The sequence below is a fragment of the Falco naumanni genome, chromosome 3 (genome assembly GCF_017639655.2).
Source record: "Falco naumanni isolate bFalNau1 chromosome 3, bFalNau1.pat, whole genome shotgun sequence".
NCBI classification, from domain to species: domain Eukaryota; kingdom Metazoa; phylum Chordata; class Aves; order Falconiformes; family Falconidae; genus Falco; species Falco naumanni.
In genome coordinates this window covers 14000738-14021621 of record NC_054056.1, presented here as the reverse complement: position 1 = coordinate 14021621, position 20884 = coordinate 14000738, and the positions used below count along the sequence as shown (strand labels likewise).

The window sequence follows — 20884 nt, the reverse complement described above, 5'->3', positions numbered from 1 at the left end:
TATATGAAATCACTAAGCTCATTTCACAATAGGATCTGGCTGGCTTGTCATATTAACACAAGCTCAAGAAACATCCTAATCTGGTGGATAAACACAAGCCTCAAAGCTCAGAGGGGACATCTTTGGACAGCAACATCTCTTTCTTTGCTAGCACTCAGAATTCTGGCTCAACCACACTTGCAAAACTATGGTAATCAACTCCAGAGAGAGCTTCCCATATGGAAAGAAAAAAAAAAAAAAAACAGCTGCAAATCTGACACCACTGTCTTTAGCGACGTAATTACACTTTTCATTCCACAGACGGATGCAATGCATACTGATATTTTCAAGGGGAAAAAAAAGAAAAAAAAAAAAGAAAATCGATGACAGAGACAAGCTGATTTCCTATTACTTTTCTAAAGGCAAGAGGATTACAAGATTCATCTTCACGCCCACCTTACAAGACACAAATGAAACTACTGTTGAGACTATTTTTCAGTTTTTCCTCAGGACGCAAAAACAGACCTGCATGTTTTGGCACATTGTGAATGAGCAAAAAATTATAGATACTGTTCCACAGGCAGTGTAGCAGCCACTTCCTATAATGCTAATGTGCAGAGGAGTTAAATGAGAAGGTGGTGTTCTTCAGTGAACAGTAGAGACCCTGAGAAGAAATCAACAATTTGGGAGTGCAAGATTCCTGTCAGCCTTCTCTGTGGCCACTCAGTTATCTGGGAACAGCAAACAGCAAAGCATGTCTAAGAAATTATTTAAGCACACAAACATTTTGAATTTTCACCATAATTTTTCAGAAAAATTCTACTGATTGCTGTCTTTTTCAAGCAGCTCCATAAAAGCGTTAGATCCAGCCTTAGACTATTCTGTAGAACAGTGGTCCCGAAACTTTTTTGATCACGCAAAACTACAAGCAAAAAAATTGTGAGTGCTCACCAATATACGTGCATTTCTTTCTTTATAAATTAAACAGACATGTTCTAGTGAAGTTCTGTAACGTTATTCCTGCACCCCACTAGATCATCTTGCACACCCCCTGGGGCATACATGCCCCATTTTGGAGACCACTATTATAGAACAGTGACCTATAAATCTCAACATGGTTAACTGGACGGACTTCCCCTATAGCACCACTTACGGCTGTGAGTGTGCTGTCTCATAGCGCTCGAAGGAGTGAGACAGGTCATGCTTGTTGTTCATGTAACACTGTGTGCACAAGTCATAGTCAAAACACATTTTGCATTTCCACCGCATTCCCCGTATACCATGCTTCTTGCAACAGTCACAGATGATGTTTGGGTGGCGAACACCTAGGAGAACAAAAGCAAAGGAATATAAGATCCACACAAAATCCAGAGAAACCAGGCTGACCAGGCTCTCAGAACTACATCAGCGTGTTTTTAAGAAAAAAGTCATTACTGTGCATCTACTTAAGATGATGCAGTAATAAAATATGAAGTGATAAGCGTAACATGAAGTGTCCATTTCTTGGCTTAAGGGACTCTCATCCTAGAAGTCATGCCAGAATGTAACAATGACCAAGTCAGCAAAACCGTTAGACTCATGGATAAAAAAGAAAAAAAAAAAGCCTTTGCACAGAGGCAAACAGGAATTTCACTGCCATTCGCAGCATACACTGCTGCTCAGCATTGGTTCACAGGCAGTTGAAAAAGGCTTAACATTCCATCTAGCACGTAAGGCAGGTGTTACATACGCTAAAGGAGGTGGGTTTACAGCACTAGGGTTTGTGTTTCTTGTCCATGCTATACTTACCTATTTGTGCATTATCATACAGAAGAAGGTCATAAGCCCCTTGGAATCCAGTCCGATAATTGGTTCTGTTGCCTTGATCCCACTGCACGACCACAGTCTTATCTGGAGTGGTTGGGCTGCCTGTCCGACCAATCTCAACCACAGTCCCAACATTCCCTTCACCGCTGTCCTGGTTGCCCCACTTCCAGTCCACTCCACGAACTACCCGCATCCCAACCTGCATGCTGGCATAGGGGTCCATGTCCACTGATCTGCACAGCAACCCCTAAAATTCTTCCACGTAAGGGGTCTTGCAGACAGGCAGTATCATCAGCAATACATTCAGCCTCAGCAGCAGCATGGTCAGCACACCTAATAGAACAACATACAGTTAAGTGATGCCACTCAACACATCACATTTTCCCCAGAATGACCTGGCTACAGAAGAAGCCTGACCGGCTGAGTAGATAAATCTGTACTTTATTTAAAACAGGGATTCTGAGAGCTTTAGCACAGATGGGAAGGATATGCAAACTAGCCAGACTTCCAAGGCACAGAAACATCTGCAAAATATCCAGAAGACTTACTCCAGAACACTGGGTATAAGGAAAGAGAACTGGGCAAGAAGTCCGTACAAAACTCAAACACCATCCCCTTGATTTCAAATTCAGGAATACGTGCAACAGCTACCAGAGACACAATGGCAACAGAAACAAAAAAAGCACAGTAAACACAGCTGAAAGAAATGACCAGGAAAACACAAGCAGCGTGATTTTAGCAAGAAAAAGTCAATACCGGTCTATTTTTCAGGAAGAGTCTTAATAAGCATCTTACCATGTCATACTGCAGTGTTGAGCTTCACTTGCCCAGAAAGTTAGTTTTGGTTTTGATTTTGACATACAGGAAGCATTAAAGATGCATATGAAAGAAATGTCTGTCTGTTTCTCAAAAGTAACAGCAGTTTAAAAAAAAAAAATTGCCAACATCAGAGAAATGTCAATCTTATGCTGCTATTTATCAATGCTAGCTATGGCAGGAACAGGAAAGAGTTATTGCTTACCTGGAATAAGCACCAAGATTTTGTGCTGGGATCAGTAAAAGCTTGGGATAGTGTTTCCAACTGTTGCCATAACAAATGGTAAACAAGGTGGATACCATACAGATGCAGCACATCCACAGCTTTGAAGTAAATCAAAGAGATTGTCAAAGCCTGGTTTACCTCTTTACCAGAACAAGACAGAGGAATGTGGCTTTCAATATTTAGGGCCAAGCTGCTGCTTTGACTTCTGGAAATATCACCTGTAGCATCCTTTTGTCTTTGGGCATCCCTGGGTCTCCCTCTTCCTCTCAAGCTATCCACAATATTCAAAATTTGAAAAAAAACCAAAAAACAACCAAACCACCCAACAAAAAAACCCAAACAGAATGCCAAGGGCCTACGAGTGCAGATGCCAAAAGTACAGCAAATCTTACCAACTGCTATGACACAAAGCCAGTTCAAACGAGGCTGACAAACCTGGTTTAGCTGACGAGCTAATACGATGTGTACTCAGACATGGAATAGGAGCAGTTCTGCACCATGTGACATGTTGTTCACACTACCACCTACCAATAAAGCAACTGAAACCACTGAGGCCTAAAAATAAACTCTTCTTCCAGCCAAACACCCCCTTTTAAAACATACATGGAGGAGTAGTTTGATGCAAAATCAAGTTTCTAGCGTGCAGAAAGAGCCTGATTTCTGTTCAGCTTTAGCATCTCTCCAGTTTCAGACTCTTCCTGCTACGTATCGCTGTGACATCCAAACAGCTGTCACATGAGAGCAACATCAAAACCAAATGTCCTTGTGAACTTAATGTCACCTTTTGTTCTTGTCATCACTAAAAGACACCTTGGGCGACACTTTCATTTAGACTTCCTTTGTGGAGGTGGATGTAACATTTCTGAGTTTAAAACGCACCAATGTCTATGATCTTTACATAAGCAGAAATTAATAAAAAGAAAGAATATCCTTTTTAGAAACCATTGCAGGGCCTAACGAGATTTGGATGATCCCCTCTTCCACCAGATCAGAGATTAATAAAATGGACAATTTATTGCTTTAACCAAGAGGCAAAAGTGCTTTTTTAAAAGGCTGCTATCAGTCAGTCAAGTCTGTCAAACCCACTGCAGAGAAAACAAATGGAAACATCCAACAACACAAGTGAACTGGTGGAAGGCGCGGGGAGGTAGTAACAGTGGGAAAAGGAATTGCACACTTAGGAGATAAGGACAGAGTGCCACTCCCCAACCTTAGGAGTTCTATGTTATATCAGTGAACCTCTCCCCTCTCCCCAGGAACGAATGAAACATCCCAGGCTTCAGAACTCTCAGCATTTCAAGGAAGGCAATGCCAGTTCCAAAAGTTATTCATCATAAAAGAATATTCCAGGCTGTGCCACAAACCCCTAAAATTTAAGGCACTGCAATATAGGATGACCCCTTGCTACCTGAAAACAGCAGAGCAGGCTGACACACTATATATTGTGACACATGCTCAACAGAGCACTCCAACAGCACAGTACCAAACCCAGGTCAGAACTGCCTTGGTCCTAGAAATGTGTGACCTACATACAGGCAAACCCACACTTTCTCTGTGCACCTTCACACTGCTTTTCTGACATGGATGTTACAGAGAAACCTTCTTCAACTGACAATGAAATACAAAATCTACATGAAGACACTTTGTAGAGAGTCCTGGAGAAATGCATCATGTCACTGCACTGTGAATTTACTTATGGATGAAGTATGACATGCCAACATCAGGTGTCTTGTCACAGAACTGCCAACAGACAGCAATCTCTTGTCAGTATCACAGGTACCAAATTGCTAGGACAAAAATACATCTAATCAGTAGCCCATAATAAGCTGGATACAGATGGGAACATACTTTTACTGCTGCCACAGGCATCAAGCTTCCCTTGGTTCTGCAGGTACCTATGACTCACAGAGGAGCTGCACATGTACTCATCCTCCAGCTCGGGGAAGCTATTGTAGTTCAACTGTACACACTTGTGATACTGAATACTAGTTAACAGAGTTGTCTGTGCTTCAGTGACCTTAATCCCTTGCTCGCTGATCTGAAGGCTGCTTCTTAATGCAAATACTCTATTTGCCGCACAAGAAGGCACCGAATGCATTCTACATTCCCATCTAATCCACCAGGGTGATGCATAACAAGAGTAAAGAACCATTCAAAATCTTTTAAGAGATTAATGACAATGCTCACACAGTCTGAACCTTGCCAGGTCAGCATTGTTTACCTCTTAAATGGAAATGTTTCACTCATTGAAGCAAATACTCCCTCCCTTGATGCTGTCTCAGTAATAATTATTCCAGGGAAGGATAGGTATAGCTGCCAGAAATGATTCACAGAGAAAACATCAGCTTCCCATGGGAGTTTAAAGTAACTATGAACAAATAATCCATTATAAGGCACAAGCATATTTCTGAATCCTGACCTAGCATTCTGACCTCATCTACTGTAACAGAGAAAAGAACAGCCCAGGTGCAATCTAAGAGTCCATTCTTTGGAAAGCCCAGTAATACTTAACTGGAACAAAGGGAGAATACTTTAACACCTTCAGTCCACAGCATTTTAGTTACAATAATTATTGCAACTTTCTGCCAATATTTAAACTGCGCTGTTGGTAGGAGGCACTCCAGAGGCAACCTAATACCCGTCTCTTAAGAGGCAAAGGTTGCTGCTGTGCTGGATACACAGTAAACAGAACCAAACAGTGGTGTAAGCAGATTGATAAGATCAGTGCGTCTAACTTGGTTATCAAGTTATTTGAGCAGGATGGTAAACAGAGGAAGATGAGGTGATTTTTTTCTTTTTTAAAGCAGCTTATTTTTCCTTTATACATATTTTGGCAGTCTGAATTGTCTTCTTGGGTGAATTATTCCTTCTTAGAGAGCTTTGTCTATCCCACAGATGATTCCTTAAGTGCTATGGCAAACGCAAATCATGCACTTTTTCAAGAGCAGCACAAGGCTTCGATATCCCTCTAGTTTCTGAACATCCTTTGAAAATCCACATGGAGATGACCGCAGCAGAACTTTTATTTTGGGGTCTTGTCCACAGCAGCTCACGTGAACCTGAAATGCCCAGCTTTCCCAACTGTTAATTCATAAGCTCCAAAAGAAGTCATTATTATGCTAAGCATCTTGGAAAATAACATTATCCCCCATTTCTTACTATTTTCATTCTCTTTGACTATTCCTTCTCCTTGGGTACAGTCTGTTATTGTATCTCTAATAACTAGAGATCTGCACCATCCAACATCTACCAAGAGCTCACACCACCTACTTACTTTCATCCTCTTAGGTGGTTTTCCAAGGAATACAAAGCACACATGGGCTACAACCCCCTGAAACTGATAAAACCACCCAACCCTTCAGACCCAGCCCAGGAGCTCCCACCAGAGATCAGGCAGGAGGGCTACTGGGACAGCTGTCACTGCGCCAACCCAGCTGGAGCAACGGGCCATCGCTCTTTGGCAGCTCCCGACGCTGCTGGGTCTGTTGCCACCGCGGCGGCAGCCAGAGCCTGAGCCCCATCCAAGCTCCACTAGCCTGGGCCCACGATGCGCGGCCACCACATGAGCAGAGATGAGGGTCCCCCGCACTCCCACCCCATGTTACCTGGGACAGGAATGGGTGCTGCCCGGCACCCAGAGGGGTCCTGTCCTCCACCCATGTCCCAGCGCTGGGGGCTTCCTTGGGCCCCCAAGGCCTGCTGTGAGGCGCCAGCAGCAGTTTCACTTCCCAGCAGGCACCCTTGGCCCTCTTGCTCTGCGGTCACAACAGGGCAGCCCAGACATACAGGGCAGCTCCCAGGCGGATCCAGCCTCTGCCAGCCCTGTCCCTGCTTTGGGGGGCCCAGGCACCGCCACTGTGGCCCCACTGCTCAGGAGAGCCCCTTCCCATCCAGAACATGGGGACACTCAGGTCACCCCGACAACTGACACCTCCCTGGCAGAGTTACAGCAACCCAGCCGCACGGCTGCAGGATTGCACGGGCAGAGGCTGCTGGCGGAGGCAGGAGGAAGATCCACCTCAGATGAGGGCAAGCCTCCCTCCTCCTTACTCGCCCTTAAAGCAGGAGCTCAGGCCAGCCTGGCTCACTCTAAGGTGCCTGCCCGACCTGTTTCCACAGCCCTGAACTGAGATAAAAGCCATGCTTCCTTCAAGAGCTGAGGCAGTTACCCAGGAGCAGAACCTGCTCCCTTGCAGTCATCTGCATTAGGCAAGAGCGAGCGAGGATCCACCTTGTTCCCTCCAGACAGCACTCAAGAGACTCCCAGCTCTACTCTCCAGCCAGCTGGAGACAGACACGTCTAGGTCAGATTCCCTGGAGAATGGCCACAGCAAGCATCGCTATTTTTATGTTTTAAAAGCCATGAATCCTGCCCAGACATCCATGGCCACAGCACCAGACCACGTGCAATTTCCTCACAGCAACATTTTGCAATCTCCTGAAGGCTCTCATTCACGTGCATGCTCTGAATACAAGTGCTGGGCCTCTGGCACAAGCATGACTTCGCCAACGGGGCACACTGGAACAGGGCTAGAGACTGCCAGCTGAGGGCAAAATCTTCACCTTGGTGAATCCTGGGTGATCTGGGCAGTTGTCAGAGGAATCAAGATTTCCTCCATGGACTCCCATTCAGGGACAGAAAATACATTAACACTACGAAGAGAAGAAAATACTACTCTGCCTGACAAAAAAACAAGCAGACCAACACTTCTTGAAACTCACTGTTTGTTTATTCAACACCTATTGTGTTCAAGCTGCCCCCATGACACTACTAGGGACCTATAAACCCATTTTTTCCACATGACTTTGTGCACATGGTATACAATGCAATGAGTAAGAAAATTAAGTTTTGGCATCCTCAGCACATAAAGTAAAAGCAGCTTATTTTAATTAGAAGAGGACCTAAAGAATTTTACAGCCTGTCTTCTGAGACCACCCCTCCACCTCCTGCCCCGAGTTCCCCTCTCATACAAATGGTGAATAAGCAGCACAAGAGTAACTACACACAGGCTTGAGTTTATTAAATTAACTTGCAGCAGACTGGGAGTAAGCTTACATCTCAGCTACCTCTAGTCTTTCATTCTCCGTGAAACATGGAAGGCAGAAAAAGTAATAGCGGCACAGTAAATTAATGTTGAGGAGATTCTTCCATTGAAGAGCAACAGAAAGCATTGAAAGAATTAGGAAAACAAAGAGTGTAACTAACAGAGCCATAACAATCAACAGCTGCAATTGGGAGTAACCAGATGAAATTAATGCAAACATTTACAGGGATCACTGGAATGGACAATAATTCTTTCAGATCTGTGCTGGTTAAATCACTACTCACAAGCACTTAACAAGCAGAACAAAGGAATGCCAGGGCCATTCCAGCTGTGAATTTTACCAGCAAATGAGTGAAACTGTGCTTCATTAGTTGATCCTCAACTCATCTCTCTTGAGGAAGAGGTGAACACATCAAGCAGAGCTAGGGCACTGTGCATAAAGACACCATCCGCTTGATAGCAGCAAAATAACTGCAAGCCCATGAGCCTGGTCAAGACAAACATCACTTGCTTTATCCTTCCTTAATCCCAGCACAGACTGGGTAAACCTCATAAAATGTTTACAGACATCCAGCACAGACAGCCTGGGACACAGCACATTGCAAACTCTGCCTGCAACAGCAGAAATCCAGAGCAATTTCACTGCAGTGCAAGCAAGCAAGCAGAATGATGGTCATTCTTCATGAGACAAGTCAGCAACAAGATGCCGAAGGACACTGGTGGTGGCCCTGCTGGCCTCCTTCATTGCTGTGGGATTCTACACAAGAACAAAGGTCTGCAGTTCAAGTTAGGGGTCAAAAGGATCTGTTCCCAACTAAAACAGGCAGCAGAGAGGCACCTGACTCAGTCAGGAGCAGTTTCTTCAACTATTCAGTATTATTAAGCTGCCAAAGTGGTTCCTAGTTATTTCAAGTATTTTATTTTAAGCCCTCACCATACACCCCCCTACACACACATATTTTAACTGCTTCCTTCCAAAGGAACTTCAGGGACACAGTGCCATTAAAAACAGACATATCAAGGCATTCAAAATTTCAATTGATCAACTACCACTACTGTGAAGTTTCAAGATTTATTTTTGCATATCCTCACACTAGGAACATCAACAGAGATCCAAACAAGTTAGGTGTAATGGCTAAATTAAGGCAGCACATACTGGCTTAAAAGCAGTACTGCTTCCTACATTACTCCTATAGGCATTCACCCTGTAGAAATAAGGCTTACAGGGGTTTTCCCCCTTTCCTGACAGAAGCAGTGTTTTTGTAAAACCAACCAGTTGAATAGTTAAATGCCTGGCCAGTGCTTATCTACACAATTAAATATTGTTCCCTACCTGCAAAACAGAGGGGTTATACTTTTGTATTCTTTAATAACAGACAACAACTAGGATCAAATACCTCTGAACAAGTCTCAAAGCTGCTAAGTTAATTGCCAAAGCTAGTATTCTCGCCAATAAACTCAAATTCAGACCTACCCTTCACTTTCTTTTCTCCTCAGCAAACAGTAGAACCCCAGGACAGCACCATGACAGACACATGCATGTGCTCTCCCTAACACGATGCAGTGTCATTTCTCTGAAGACTACACAATTTCCACAAATACATTCACTATTAAATGAAAGAAAACCAGCAAAACACAGTAAATAATCCTTTCTGACTTACCACCACATGAAGACCACCTTGTAGCTTTTGTCCCCTCCTGGCTCCCAGGTGAGGCGAGGAGCCATTAGCCCTCACTGCTGCCCTGTGTAATCAGAAACCCCGAGGAGGGTCTCCCTGGCTCCCACCACACCTGAGCTCACTCTGGGCACTCAGTCTCCAGTTTCTAGTAGACACCCTGTTTGCAGACTTTTGCCCATCCCACGGCACTTTATTATAATCTCAACTCCAGTTCACACCGTTCAATATCCAGCTCTACCACGTGCAAATCTCTCTCCTTGTCTACTCTGAACTTCAGCGTTCTATGCAGTCCATTTGTATCAGGCCCAAGAGTCCTCCCATGGAAACACATACTCCAGTTCTCTCCCATTTCTTCAGAACCAAGTTTATCAGCTGCTCCTCAACGCAAGCAATCTGTTACTTTCAGCTAGCTTCCCCACTGCCCAAACAAAACCCTCTGCCTTCATAGCAGGCCTCTTCTAAGCAGCTCCCTGGTAAAGTGCCTTCTATTATTTACACATAAAACCCTACTAAATGAGAAAAATAACTCTAGTGTAAGGGTTCATATTGAATTCTAACACAATAAAGGTATTTTGCTTTCAGAACAGTTGTTTCAGTAAATTATTCATTCACATACTACCTTCTAATACAGCACTAGTGCAAATCCCATTTCTTGATGTGGAAAAACATGCAGTCAGGCCCATTTAGTTGTTTATTGTTTTCCAGATCTCATTCCACAGCTGTTGCTCATACAAATAGCAGCACTGTCAGATCAGGTCTGGTTTAGCCACTGAGACTAAAAGTCTAGTAAGGCCCCACACACTCCATTTTGTAGTAGGCAGTTTCCAAGGCTTGATCTTTCATATACAAAGATGGCTAGAGAGCTCAGTCACACTGCAAAATAGCAGAGAAGATAAACACTTAGTTCCCAGCACCAGCAGATCTTCTAAGGTAGAAGAGTGACACCATCTCAGCCACTATGTGACTAGTTTAACCACTCTAAATTAGACTAAACCCATCAAATTCCCTCCATCAGCCCGCCAAGAGAATTTGCAGAATTGGCTGAAGTGAATAGTTTAATATTCCACTGCAAAGCCACAAGGTCTCAATGATACCTCGCTTTTCCCTGTGTGACCAGGATTTCTGTTTAGTCTGAATTTTGCAAAATGGCATCACTGGCACAGAGGGGGAGAGAACAGCAGATGATGTTTCTGTGGCTTAAATATCAATAGCAGATAAATGAAGCCATTCCACTGACAAATTGCTGTCAGCAGAAAAAGAAAGAAGAGAAATGGGGCAGCTGCCGCTGCTAAAAACAATCAATCAAGAAAAAGCCTGTGTGAAGTTAAACCATTTCCATGCACCATACCTCACCTGCTCTCAAAGTATATTTAACTGTATTACATAAACAGAATAAAGCAGGGAATTAATATTCCTTTGCTCAGGATTAACATCTTGTCATTTCGGCTCTACTGTGGAAGAACAGGCACACATCTTGAAATACTGGGGCACAGGGTGAGGAAATGCTAAAAATAGCTAGCCAGGCTATGCTTAAAGATAGTCCCATTGAACACTTTTATCTGTACAATCAACACTTGTCCTTTACAAACGCCAGCCCATTGATCTGTTTTGCCTAAAGTGAATTTTACATTCAATTTACACTGACTGTATTCTAGTTGTTACAGTGAGGGGAATGTTGCCTTTCCTTTTAAGTCGTAGGAGCCATGCTTTCAGTGGTTGTCATGCTGGCTTACTAGCTATCCTCTCACCTTGTTAAAGGATGCAGGCCTAAAAGAAGCACCAGCATATTTATTAATATTCAGCAACAGTAGTTTTGTGCAAACCCTCCTGAGAAGTTTGACCCCAAAATTCTGGTTTCCTAAAAAATTGGCAATCTCAGAACAGATCCTAAAGATAGAAGAAATTGTAGAGAAGTTACACATCTGATGTTTTCAGGTTCATTTTGTGCGAGTATGGCAGTACCTAATAGCTTTACTGGATACAAAAGCCTCTGGGCCAGCTGCTGCATGAAACAGTCAAAGGTGGGCTCTTGCTTAGCTGAGGAAGAGCCCAAGAGATAACTGGACAAAAGCCAAGATCCTCACTCAGAACTGTGACAGAAGAACACCTAGTGATCCTTCTGAGACTGTCCATGGCAGTGGAGTGACTCAGTCTCAAGGCCATGCCGTCTTCATGCTATAAAAGACATCACCAGTAGGAGAAATGCATCATAGCAAACAAGAAAACGAAATGCACAGGCACCACCACTTCTCCCTTAGGGGAAAAGGCAGTACCTCTACGTTTAGCAGTTTGCATATACTGGACTATCATCTGGACTGCAAGTAGGATGCGCTAGGAAAACACTGGCTCCACAGCCAAGATGATCAGCAAGATGATCAGCATCCCATATGCTTCCAAAGGGTGAGATGCTATTTAAAAAACCCTGCAGGGTTTTCTTCTCTTTTCTTTGTTACAAAATCTAAATGTTTTGGGTTTAAGTACAAACACTGGGACTGAATGCCCTTTGTTGTTACACCTGAACGCTGTGAAGTCCTCTGTAGTTTTGAGGGTAAACAGACAAAAAGTACCGCCTACTTACAGATCCAGGACACCATAACTGCAATCTCAGACAGAAGGCAACTCTCCTTAATCTTAATCATAGATGGGATTCAAAAAATCCACAGCTTCAACATGGCTGAAGTCTCAAGAAATATACTAATCAGAGAACTTCTTTCAGTTGGGCACGAAGGCATGCACGAAAAGCTTGTCATCTTCTAAAGCTACCAAATCAGAACTGAGTTGGCCTTGAACCTTCATTTCTCACTTCACTCAGCTTCAACCCACCTGTGATGACAACAGACATAGAAAAGTGAACCTCCTTCCAACACCAAGCACTCATCTGCATAGCCTCAATCCAAACTGGTTTTGTCGCCAAGTGCCATGGACCAAAAGGGGATTTTTGTCAGTGATAAGTAACAAAATTAGTGTTAACAGAAAGTGACAGTATCAGCCACACAATCTACCCAGAGCATAGATAAAGCACTGTATTTTTAATGAATCAGCTCTGCGCTAACTAATGGACTAGACCCATGAAATAAACTGGATTGCACAGTAGGTCAATATTTGCTTTAAACCATACAAATGCAAACACAACCTTTGGGAAACACCACCAGGAAGCCAGAAATAAACAGCTGTCACAGGCTTCCAGTAAGGGAAGTTAAGGTATACCACAGCGTACTGTTTGGGCTGGGACAGACTTAATTTTATTCATAGTAGCTCATATGGTGCTGATTTGGATTTGTGACCAAAACTGTTGATAACACATTGATGTTTTAGCTATTACTGAAGAATGCTTACACAGTATCAAAGCATTTTCTGTTTCTCACACTGCCCTGCCAGTGAGTAGGCTGGGGGTGCACAAGAATTTGAGAAGTAACACAGCCACGGTAGCTGATCCCAGAGACAGCAAATATGACATTGTGCTCAGCAATAAAAGCTGGGGGAAAGAAATAGGAAGGGGCGACATCTGGAGTAATGGTGTTTGCCTTTCCAAGCAACCGCTACACCTGATGAAGTCCTGCTTTCTCAATTTTACCCTTCCAGTTCTCTTCCCTATCCCACTGGAGCAGAAGCGAGGAAGCAGCTGTGTTGTGCTTAGCTACCTACACCAGGGTTAACCCATAACACACAGAAAGGTGTGTCAGTGTTGTGTCAGTGATAAGTAACAAAATTAGTGTTAACAGAAAGTGACAGTATCAGCCACACAATCTACCCAGAGCATAGATAAAGCACTGTATTTTTAATGAATATTAAACACTTATCACTGACAAACATCCTTTGCTAGGTCAGGGGTGTTCAAAATTCAGATTTACAAGTCAACATCAGTCAAAGCCTACAAAAGAATAAGCTCCCTCTACCAGCTTCTACTGAACACAAAACCTCCAGGCTTTAAATTGGTGAGATCAGTGCTCATCACTGGGGAATTAAGAGTGATTAAAAGTTAAAGTTCAGACTGGGCATCTAGTGGATCTCTCTTATTACATCCCACAAGATAATTGCTCATGAGCCCAATGAAATTTCCTTCTGGCATTTGATGAACTGTATTCTCTCCAGGAGGTAGAAAAACAGCTCCAGCCATTTGCTTTAATTGGACCTGACAGTTTGCAGATTGCTGCCTCAAGCCTTGAAAAGCTCAGTAGCTGGGGCTGGTGAGAATCCATTTTTTCCTAAATAGCAGATTTCAGCGTTAAATTTACACTGCATTACAGCAACACACACACACACACACACCCTGCCCAAAACCACACACATCCCAGGTGATGCTGGTTTTGGTTTTTTTTAAAAAAGGTGATTATTTGCTAAGTTTTAATTAACGTAATTTTCACTTTACATAGACAAAAAATGGGAGAATCATATTTTAACTTTCCCATACCCTCTGTGGAAGATCCCTGTAGCATAAGAAAAATAAACAAAAACTCTATAGCATTGCATTGAGTGACTCTCCTTCCCTCTTCGGTCAAGAATCACCACCACTCTTCTGGCTATTGGCATCTAGGGGTCAACAATCAACCACCTGGCATCCCTTGCAGCGGCTAGCAGGTCTTTTTGTGCCCATTCAGAACACTGATAAAAGTCACAATGTAAAAGAGAAAACAGTTTAATGAAGTCAAATGCAACCCATCCAGGGAAGCTAGAAAACCTCCATTACTTGAAGAACAAGTTCAACACACCTATCAGGAATGGTTTCAGTGTAGTTTATCATGCCTTGTGGAAAAGAATGGACAAGGTGGCCTCATCAAAATCCCTTCCATACCTATTTTCAGTCAGCTAGAAATGGAAGACCGCACAGAAACATATTCCAACAACAAGAAATCTGTCTTGGCAGGAGATTTCAACTCTGCTCTAACTTAGACATTGCTCTAATACATTTCTCAGAGCCATGACCACCTGGCCCAGAGCTGACAGTGTTGAGCCCTAGGCAAAGCTCAGGTCCACAACTCTCTCACACCAGCTATCAACTCCTATTTACCATGGAAATCTGAGTTAAATCACTTAAAAGTTCATAATCTTCCAACCCATTTAGGCAATTGCCTTGCCTGAATGCAAAGACAGTAAGCTTCCCCACACATCATTCAAAATCAGAAGACTAACATTACTGCAGGAGTAAAAAAATCACAAGCAATTAACACTGACGTCCTGGTAGACATGTGTTTGCATAGTGTGTTGGATAAAACACAGTACCGTGGTTCTGTGATATGGCTCTTTGTAGGTATTTAGACTCTGGCTCCCTCAGCAGAGGTGATACAATAGGATTACAAATCATCCCAGTTAGAAACAGAACTTTCTCCAAATTTTCAAAGTGAGAAGTAGCTACTCCAGACTCTAGCACAGAGCAAGTATAAAACCTGCTGAATCTCTGCTGAGCCTTGATAGCTCATCCTACCAACTTTCAGATTCCCCTTCAGGCTTTCAGAAGGGTAAACATTGCACTCCTGTCAGTTTTCAGCCTGGAACTTGCCCTTTCTGTGCTCTGAACGCAGATCAAAAGGTTTAAGTCTAATCCACCCTGACATGCCTTTGGCTAGAGACATCAGCTGTGTAGGAGCAGAATGAATCGAGTAGTTAGCTGTTGCTTTCCTCCCCAGTACTAAATGAAGGTTAGAGGGTCAGCACATACACCAATTCACTTAGAAGTTTGTACAGTTTAGAAGTACAGATGTTATCTTTCAGCTTTGGATAGCAGAGTACTTTAAAGAATGCAAGAACACTTCACAGATGGGAAGTGGAGCCATAGTTATATATGGAATTGGTGGCAGAGCCAGGAACAAAGCTCACATATCCTAGCTCCAAGTTCTGTTCTCCACAGCCTGGCCCACACTAGTACCAGAGGAAGGACAAAAAAGAAAAAAGTATCAAGCCATGATCCAGCATGCATCCTTGCATTCCTTGGGGTCACCTCAAGGAATGAGGATTGAGATCTAAGATCAAGCCATTTACTGTCCTGCTAGTACACACCTAACTTCATTTTCCATGTACAGCCAGTCCAAATGCTAAAAGACTTGTTCTGTACTGTGGCAGTGTGATCACCCTGCCCCATCCTGACCTTTATTTCTGTAACAATGCACCACCAATGGTGGCGACCATGAACGTGTCTGGTCCACGATGGCAGTATTCCACTCAAATTGGCTTTGGGTGTTTGACCTGAGATCTCACAAAACAGGTAACTGATGTCTTCTAACAATCAACCTGACTGAGTGACACCTGGGGTGAGGCGGGGGGCCCTCGCAGCCCAGTGTTCCTCCAGTAAGAGCTAGGAAGACTCCTGTACACCTGTACCAAATCCCCCACCCCATGCTGAACCATCAGGCCCCACTGACCTCTAAGGGTCAATTGGCACTTAGTAATTGACTTAGTCCCACCTTGTCGTGCCTATAAATCTGGCATTTAGAGTCTCTATTGTGAAGATGAGAACTCCAACCACTGGATGGGTCTGGACCTCTTTCCTCCACAAGCAGTGATGCCCCTTTGGTAAGATTTGCACCTCTGACTACATCAGATGTTACCCAGGAAAGTATTAATTAAAGCACTGAATTAACTCTAGCTCAATTGTTGCAGTAAGTGTATTTATCAATGGCAATTCCAAATTTGTTGTATCTGTCGCCTTAATAAATCAACTATTTTTTTCAACTTTGAAAAACTGTTTCAGTGAAAGTCCTTAAACTGGAGTCTGACAGGCAAACGTTGACTCTGAGCAGCTGTACATACAATCCTTTAGATTTAAACCTGTTGACCAAGCTCGAGACAAGGATTGGATCGAGTTGTCTCTGAGAAGTTTGACGGCAAGGGGATCCTTTTCCATTGTGACTCAACGGGAAGGTTGTCTTCCCCTGGCCACTCATCAGACTCTTATGCCTTAATACACAACATATTCTTGGAAATTTCAAATACATTTCTCATTACAGAGGGAGCAGAAATATTTAAATTCTTTAAATCTCCCAAGAAACAACAGATTCTACTCTCTCTCTTTGCTCAAGGAGAGAAGAGCATCCAACTGTATTTCTCTAAGCAAAGCTTCTAGTGAGAGTGTACTGAAAGTTGCACTGCTCTCCTCCGAGTGCACTGTATTACAACACCCTGGCACCTCTATAAATGCCCTTGATAAGCCATGAATCAGAATCCTTGAAAAACAACTAGGACTCAAATTGTCTGCTCACAGAACTTCGCATTCTATTCCTGGATCCCTGGAAAACAGCAACTCAAAATGAAAGGGCATGATCAGTACGGTCGCACGTTCAGCACGACCCTGAAATCTGTCAGGGCCCTGGAGCAGTTCCGTATCAGAAATTATGAGCAAGGCAAACATTTGATGGGAACAGGCAGGCAGGGGCAGCATGACCTAGTAGAGCTTACTTATCAAGTTGGAGAAAGTCTTCAACTTCAGCAAAACCACAGGCAATCAAGATCAGTCTCTGCAAGCAACCTACACTAATGCCACACCAATGCAAGGCAGGAGATGAGCCTGTTTCAGAGATAACTGCCACAGCTCTGAACAGCCCATGGTGGTCATATAGCCACACACTTGTTGATCAAGGTAGCTTAGAAAGCTGTGAACATACCCCTTTCCAAGTCAAAATAGAAGGAGACAATTGCAACCACATATTTGTACACACTTCCATAGTTTATGCAACTTCCAAGGCATTTGTCAAAGTTTTAGCAGAAAGAGGCTATGCATGGCCTCCCAATTCTTCCAAACAATCCCAGCAGTGGATTAGCAGCCACCGCAATCCAAAGCAGGAAAATAATAGATTCTTTATATGCTAATTTGGCACGGGATTTTCACAGTCACAGAGCTTCAAACATGCATTCAAAATAAATGTCAAAACATGAAGCTATACAGCAATATCATAATAAGCACAGAATTAAGCCAACCCAAATATCATACAATTATGAACATTCTTCTCATGTTAGTGACTCTTGAGATGTATGCTGTGCAGAGAGAAAGGGATGGGAAACACATTTACCTTTTTGAAGTCTAAAAATTACACAAGAAAACAGAACCAGTGATGACTTTGCTAAATGACAACTAGGTTAACTGTTAATATGTTGCAGGCACACTTGCCAGTCCGAAATAAATTCATGTCCTTCCACCACAGAAAAAGACAAGATTAGAAAACAGGCATAAGACACCAAAGATACATCAGTGACAGAGCTGGGACAACGCAAGTTACCTGACACCCAATCTACTGCCCTGTTAGCTGGCTGCCTTAAGGAAGAACTTCTTGAAGGGAACCATCATCCACCCAATAGAACTTAGCTACTCCAGACACAAACCTAGATGCCCATAACTCAGAGCAGAAAGCAAAGCTCAAAATAGGGCAAGAAATTCTCTAGCTCTACCAAGGTTATCGATGCTTTCTCTTTCTGACTTTCTGCTATCAACATGACACACGACATCATTCCAATCGTAACAACATGAGTAATGGCAGTTATTCACAGCAATGGCATCCCTTGACAATTCACTCATCTAGATCCCGAAACAGTGGACAAAAAATTCAACAGGTAATCAGCTAGGAGGAAGGTCTTAGAAGGATAACAACTGCATTGTTCTTCATAGGAAGTAGTTTTAGGAGACCAAGGAGCTGTTAAACAGGGAAGAAATAGGCATGGTACCCCATTTGAGCCCAATAAATTCCTCCTACGGCAACAAAGAAGTGCAGTGGATGTAATGAGGTTCTTAGCCAAAAAGAAAGAAGGTTAAGTAGTAAAGCCAAGCTCAAACGACCTCCATGAAGGTGAGCCAGAGCTCCCCTGTTTCTAAGTGAGGTAGAAATTAGAGTTTGTTACAACCAGAAAGTTAAGTTCGGGCATTGTCTGCAGGGAAATCAGAACAAACATATGTAATGCTTCCAGTGCACCTGTACCATCTTTTCTGTAGGTTTAAGTCTGACCCGTGTTTTCATGACTCTTTCTCAGTTCAGGAAGAACGCAAATATCACAGAAACACAGGAGACAAAAAGCCACGTGTGCCTCAGTTATATTCAGCATATGACACAGTGATACAAAATGCCTGGTAGGAATCACTGCCAACGTTTCAGTGCTCGGCTCTCACCTTAGCAATGACTTACCTGCAGTACCAGTTTCCGAACAGGAAAACAGAATGCACGTTCACATCCTGCAGGGCAGCCAGCACTCACCGCCCAGGAGAAAAGAAATGAAAAAGGAGCAGGAGCAAGCAGAGGTGCCCCACTACAGACTGAACTGTGGCTAAACGTGGCAGAAAGAAAACTGGGGGCTCAGAGCAGACTTATTCCAGGCTTAGCCCAGGGAAGAAAAAGAGGAAAAACCAGGCACGTACCTGAGAGAGCTGAGAAAGAAGAAAATTCAGACGACCCCTCAGAAAGCCGCTGTCCTTAGCCAAGGGCTGGGCTTGCTTCCTTCCCTCATTCATTCTCGGCACAGCAGTCCCAGCAGCCGACCTGCCACAGTGGCCTGGGGAGCGGGGAGAAAGCACGAGAAGCAGCTCCGGTGGGCGCCACGGCCCACGGACCCCTGCCGCCCCCCCCAGACCTCCGCCGCCCCCCCAGAACCCCCCGCACCAGACACGGGCCCGGCGCCGGCTCCCGCAATCCCGGCGACACGGGCGGCCTCAAGCCCGGCCGCAGCCGCCCCCCCGCCAGCAGCGGCACCGCGGGGGCCGCACCCCCCCCGCCCCAGGATCCCGGCCGCCCCCGCCCAGCCCTGACCGGCAGCCGCCCGCCCCCGCCAGCCCCCCGCCGCGCCCCCCCCCCCCCCCGCCCCGAACCACCCAGGCCGTGAGGCGGCCTCGCACCCCCCGCCCCCGAGGCGCCGCCGCCCCGGCCACCTCAGAGCCCTACCGAGGCTCCCCCTCTCACCCCCGGGGAGGCGGCCGAGGAGTCGGGCCGCGGCCGGCAGCCCCGCGGGTGCTGCAGCGGCGCCGCTCGATCCCGCTCCCCCGGGGCCGCCCGCGCGCCCCGCCCGGCCCCTCACGGCCGGCTGACAGCCGCCGGGGCATGCTGGGAGAGGTAGTTTCCCGCCCGCCCCGCGCGCCGCCCGCCGCCGCCTACAGGTCCCGGGAGGCCGCGAAAGGCCCCGCGGCCCCGGCCCCGGCGCGGCCGCCCTGACTCCGGGGCAAGGCCCCGGGTTGGGCCCTGGAGACTCCTGCGTTCCGCCGGGGCACGACCCCTGCTCTCCGGGCGCGGCCCGCCTGCCCGCGCTGCCTCAGGCGGGCCGGGGCGGCCTCGGCGCCGTGCTGCCGGCTCGCCTGGCGCCTTCCTGGTGTCGGGGTGGTAAATTGCGTTTTGGGTTTGCTACCGAAAACCCAGAGGCAAAACTCTCCGATACCTGGTTTGGAGCGTTAGAAAGCAGGAATTCTCTGGTTTCAGCACTGGACGCATGGGGGATAAGTTCTGCCCAACACACATCCCAACTTTGTTCACTGTTTGTCTAGATGACCGATCTATATGTATTAATGACATTTCTGAGAAACTACTGGCATATTCCTTCCATTCCATGAACTACTTATCATATCTGCACTCTTACTACGCATGTGTGGCCTAATGGGTCAGGGGTCCTCTGGTGGTCCTTTGGGACACCTTCATCCCTTTCTTCATCCTCTTTCTTGTCATCTTCCTCTTCGTCTTTGCATCCTTTTCATGACCTTTTCTCCTGGCCCTGTTTCAGCACTCTGGGCTCATGTCTTGGCTTTGGACAGGTTCTTATCTACTACTAGCTACTATAATAGCTAAACTATACAATGCAGCGTTCTACTGGTAGCTAAACTACATAATGCAGTATTGTAGGGCTCGGCAATGCCATGGATACGTAGTTCCAACATCTACAATTAAGCACACCGGTAAAATTCCTTCAGTATCGGGATTGTTTCCTATTTGCGCAGCCAAAATGGCCATCGAAACCCATGGGAGCAGCTGACCATGAAAGCATGCAGGATCCACGCCGGGACACTTTTTTTAAAATGTTTGAGTGTTTGATTTTTGGGGTGATTTTAGGATAACCTAGTCCAAGGGAGTCTTGGGGGTTCAGCAGAGCTCATTGCCAGGCACCGTGGCTCTGAAGGCTGCTACCCTCCATCTGCCAGCCAGCCTTCCGCTGGGGATGTCTGATTTGCAAGATCACAGCTCAGATATTGCCTGCCTGGGATCATTGGTGGCTTTGGTGTGTGAATCAGAATACGTGAGTCTAAAAGCATAGGGTATTACTGCTTTTATAATGACTTGCTCTTCAAAGCAGTTCAGTAAGAAGCAGAGGCCACATGAGTTTGTATCATCTCTCTGCTGGTGATACCAATGACTCTGAGTGAATCTCTTGTGTCTGGG

The 20884-nt window shown here is 45.1% G+C and overlaps 1 protein-coding gene across 4 annotated transcripts in view; it reads right to left on the bottom strand.

Moving 5' to 3' along the window:
- The window catches only part of MIB2 (MIB E3 ubiquitin protein ligase 2), a 53669-nt gene extending 33718 nt beyond the window's left edge, over positions 1–19951 (bottom strand). For 2 of the 4 annotated variants that reach the window (XM_040586343.1, XM_040586347.1), the window contains exons 1-4: positions 19406–19536; positions 18886–19019; positions 1768–2118; positions 1133–1304 (exon numbers count right to left, since the gene is read on the bottom strand). In XM_040586343.1, the coding sequence (XP_040442277.1) occupies positions 1133–1304; positions 1768–2008 (413 nt within the window). In that variant the 5' untranslated portion in view covers positions 2009–2118; positions 18886–19019; positions 19406–19536. Of the gene's footprint in view, positions 1–1132; positions 1305–1767; positions 2119–18885; positions 19020–19405; positions 19537–19892 lie in introns of those variants that run through there. The other 2 variants (XM_040586345.1, XM_040586344.1) reach the window with 2 other exon arrangements.
- Between the last annotated feature and the right edge of the window lie 933 nt (positions 19952–20884).